This window comes from Acanthisitta chloris, unplaced genomic scaffold (genome assembly GCF_000695815.1).
Source record: "Acanthisitta chloris isolate BGI_N310 unplaced genomic scaffold, ASM69581v1 scaffold375, whole genome shotgun sequence".
NCBI lineage: Eukaryota > Metazoa > Chordata > Aves > Passeriformes > Acanthisittidae > Acanthisitta > Acanthisitta chloris.
The window spans coordinates 222,427-227,172 of NW_008672965.1; the positions used below are offsets into that span (position 1 = coordinate 222,427).

At 41.1% G+C, this 4,746-nt stretch overlaps 1 protein-coding gene across 1 annotated transcript in view; it reads right to left on the reverse strand.

Moving 5' to 3' along the window:
- The window catches only part of SLIT3 (slit homolog 3 (Drosophila)), a gene marked incomplete at both ends in the record, with an annotated part of 216,259 nt that extends 212,023 nt beyond the window's left edge, over positions 1 to 4,236 (reverse strand). Inside the window, one exon of the mRNA XM_009074707.1 lies at positions 4,165 to 4,236. Within this exon, the coding sequence (XP_009072955.1) occupies positions 4,165 to 4,236 (72 nt within the window). The remainder of the gene's footprint in view (positions 1 to 4,164) is intronic.
- Positions 4,237 to 4,746: the final 510 nt, after the last annotated feature.

The following is a 4,746-nucleotide window of genomic DNA, read 5'->3' on the forward strand; positions in this document are numbered from 1 at the left end:
ATGTGATACAGGCAGGGCAAACGTGCAGAAATCCAAGAAGCCGCTCTATATATTTTTATGATGGAAGGCCATGGCTGACAGCGCTGAGTTAGCTCAAAGCTCAATGAGACCCAAACCCATATACTTTAATTCTTGAAATAAATGTGCTTACTTGAGGCTAGATTCCTGCAAGAAACATTTCCTGTTCTCTACGTAATAAGTAACAGAAATTGAATACAGGTGTGCACTGCAGGCTGGCCCTCTCTTGCCCTTGCTTGTTCCGCTCTTAGGACCTCTCAGCATTCATGCATCTACTCTACAACATGTTCAAAGTGTCAGTTTTTGCCTATATTTTTGCCCATATAAATTCACTCCTGGTAGTGGACATTATGTGCTCATGAAACTTTCTAAAAGCTGTATAATTACTTCCATATTTTAGTTAGAAATAGACTTACTAACTTATTCTTTGTGTGCAGATTCTTCCCTTGACTTTGCAGTGAAACAGCAGAAAACACTTCATATGAAAATAATTTACACCACAAAATTTCTCCCACTAGGGAGTTTGAAAACCTTCAGCCTCTGCTTTGGCTTTGTCTTGTACAAAAACACTGGCCTCCCTGACATTTAAAAACTCTTCTTTAGCACAGCCCTTATGTGAGAGGCTCACTGCTCTGCTAAGGGAATGACAGAAGATAGAAAGCTTTTACCATTTAAAGAAAAAGACACAATGAAAAATATCTTGAAACACTGCTTTTACAACACTTTTTTTTTCCATTATCATCTTCACATTTATTTTTTTCAATGACCAAAATCATATGGGTACCAAGCTAGTTCTGCAGCCCTTGTGCTCAGGGCACTTCACCCAAGACTCTCATCGCTTCGCACTTGCAGCAGCACTTCTGCCCTTAAATTCAGGAAAAAAGATTCTTTGACACCAGTGTGCTCCAGCTGGACACAGTCTGCCACTTTGTGTCACTTACTGCTACGGCCATGCTGAGACAGGGTAGTTCTCACAGGGTTTCCAAATGGCACCCACTGTAATTTATATTGAGCCCTCAGGCTGCGTATTTCAGAGCTCCTATCCAAAAGGAATTCATGCCCTGGCTTAGTCTATTGCATCAACTCTGCATTTTTTCCTGAGGGAAGCTTTCCAAGCTGCTGTTAAAGACAGCATTAATCTGGAGACTTTCATGTGGTCTAGCACTTGCTGCGTCCCTATTATAGTATCTACAGGGTTATTATTTTTGCAGTGACATTGGGACACTTTTTGTAGACCCTGAAAGAATTTGAGGCCGTGTTAAATGTCAAGCCATGAAAACTGAGCCCACTCCATGGCAGCCTTTCCCTATGTGAATTTTAAATATAAATTGGAAAGGGTTGGGGACCATGAGATAATATGTAGCTTTATTTCTGATGTCTAGAAGTCTCTAGGAGCCTCACAAACAAGCTTTATAATGTGAAAAAACTCCGAGACAGTACAATAAATCTGCAAAGCCATAACCATAGAAACGACCAACCCTGCTGCTCCCCTGTTAGCGCATACGTGTCAGAGGCACCAGGAGATGAGCAGTGCAGGTGTTGGAACAGCTGAATGGCACTGACAGGCAAAGGCTCATTCCCCTCCTTAGGTGCCTGAACACTTGTGCTCACTGGCATGGTCATTGCTGGGACTCAGAAGGGAGCAACTTGGCTGCCAAATCCAGACTGAGAATGGGAATTGGCATGTCTAAGCTTACTGCTTAAAGCTTTAAGAGCTTTAAATATTAACTTGGTTCAACTTGCTTCACACCCTTACAGTTATTGCTGTAGAAATTTTAATGCATTTCCAGCAGCAAGTTGGCTCAAGATTTTGTCATGTTTTTCTCAGCAACTCGTAGGCCACTAGTCTGTGCCTGGAAGGAACAGTCATCTGCTCTAATGAACCACCCTGGGTACAGGATTCATCCATTCCTTATCAAGAAAGAATGTCTACAGATATGAGTGAAATGTCTGTTTCTCCTGCTATTTATCTAAACAATCAGTACTCACGGCTCACATCAGCAATCTGTTAGACTATGAAGCTTTGTGCTCCTGCTGAGCCAGAGGCAGGACTAACTGACCTCCAGAGGTCACTATGAACCAGAATTATTTTATGATTCTGTGATAACTTCAGTACTCATGAAAGACAAAAAACAGTAGCTACAGGGAAGTATTTCTGATACTGTGTCTTTTACAGTAAAATAATAGATACTGCCTAACTTGACAGTCACAATTTTTTGTTAAAGCTTTAAAACTCAACATTTATAGAGCTCCTGTAAGCACTCCAGCCATTCATCCCTTGGCATCAGTTTGTGTAAAGGAGAAACCCTGGATCCTTCTGCACTGAGTGTGGGTGCATAAATCAAAACACCTGTGATTGTTGTGACAGCTTGCCAGAGGTGAACTCAACTCTGAATGCAAACTTTGCTATTTTAAATGAAATCAGACAACTAACAGTGAATTACAGAAAGCTTGACTTTCTGAAACAAAACACCATCTATTGTTCCTCTAGATGACACAATGTAGGTAAAGCTCATGCTAACATGACAGAAAAGCCAAGCTTCTGTCTAAAACCCAGACCTCTTTCTAATATAAACTATATTTTTCTGCATTTTCCTGTGTCTTAAAAACTACACCTGCTCACACAGGTCCTCTGATGTTCCTCCACTGAAGGGGAACATTAGAGTACAGGCTTGGATAAGGTTAACTGGCTCCTCCAGACATGTTTTCTCAGGATGAAATTTTTTTAAAAAAGGCTTCCTACAGGAAAAGCTGTAATCACTGTTGAATATGCACAAAGTAAGTGACAAACCACTGAAGAAACACAAGCTTAGTGTACTGAATGCCTGCAGAAACCACTGTAAGTGTTATACAACATCTAGAAGCATTCATGTTCTGTATATCCCAAAGTCTCCAAAGGAATCTGCACAGTGCAGGAGCAGGGAGCATCTCACAGTGGTGCTCCTGTGCCTGTGTTTTCCAGTTTAGGGGATGTCCTGCTTTGATCTGTTGCAGTACTGACTCCCTTGCACAACCCCAGTGATGTGATACCCTGCAACACAGGAATCGTTTGGCCTCAGATGCAGATGTGGCTGTGCTCTGACTCATGCTGACTGCCCTAAACAGCTTTTATGCTGCCTATAGAAAAAAACAGTCTGGATGCTAAAGCAGCTTTTCAGTGGGGCAAGAAATGAAAACAGAGCATAGGTATGTTGTGAGACTGTAGAAAAGGACTTCTTTTGAGATCTCCTTTAGCTGATTCTTCTACTAAATAATAAAAAAAAATCCACACCATTTGGGCTGCGCTTACACTATTTAACACAGTGGGGGATCAGATCTTTGCTGCTGGTGTGGTAACACAGTGCTAACTCTAATGGCTCTGAAATGGTTCTGAGGGTGGCTGTAAGTTTTCTTAGGAAATCCTGAATCTGCCAACTTGGTGGCTGTTATTTCCTTTTTGCAGCTCACCTTGTGTTGACTCCAACAATGGCAAGGGTGCCTTGTTAGTGTTTGGGTGTGCTCAAAAATGCCCTTCTGTTACGTAATGTGTAAGAGCCTCTAACAGCTCTGGAAATACAGAGATGAAAGTCTTTATTTACATATAATTCAGACTGTTACAGAAAATGGCTAGGACAGACTAGCTTCATCAGCACAAACAATGAAATCCTGTTTTCTCTCTGTGATGGCTTTTACAAATTATTTTAATTTTCAATACAGACTGTCAAAGCACAGTTAACTGCTCACATTATTTTTTCATTTTCTGATATTTGTGCTCAACCACTGTGTGCATGTGCCACATTTTGTCATATTTACTTTTCACACAAGTGGTGGGATGGAAAATTTAATCGAAGTGAAACATTTCAATTTCATCCTCAAACTCTCCTGGTTCTTTTCCTATGTTTAGCCTGCTTCAGGACAATACTGCAGGAAGTGGAAAAGCCTTTAAGTACACTTTTTTCCTTTGTTTAAAGCTTCCTCAGGTATGTTCCCAGTGCGTGTGTGTGCACCAAAGTAGCCTGTGAGGACCCTGACAAATACCTGCAGGGTCTGCAGGTCCCTTTGGTGTTGCATAGAGCTAACCACCCAGTACTCAAGCACACAGTAACAGCCAGATGCAACCTAGGGAGAATGGTTTTCACCACAAATACTAATGAAGTTGTCACTTACAAATTCTTCACATCAATGATTCCTCGAAAGGCCTTTCTAGGGATTCCTTTTATCTGGTTTTCACTCAGGTCTCTGCATAAAGGAAGAGAAAAAAACACATTGCATTAACAAAGAGAACACATTTCTCAAATCTGCATGAGATAATGGGGCATACATGAGCTTGGAAAAGTAGATGTGCCTGGGTTTGTTAACACCACACGATGTTTTCAATTTTCTTTCTCTCCTCTAGAGGTCTGTGGAATGAGCTGGAAAGACTCTCCAACAAAACCCACCAGAATTCATGATACAAATGACAGAACTTCCAGAAAGCATCACTCAAATGTGGTCATGACACTGGCACAACGCCATGATTAGCTGTCAGAGTACCTGCAGCCAAATCTTATGCCTTGAAATTGCAACCCTGTAGTGTAAATGTAATTTTCTCAGCATGCTCCTGTTTGTTTACTGACTGCAAAACTACTTGGCTACCCCTGCTCAGTTACAGCCTCCTATTTGAAATTAATATTCAGGAAAAACATGACAATCATTCTCTTGTGAGCTTTGTAAATTTACAGTGAAAGATCTTAACCTACCACATTCAAA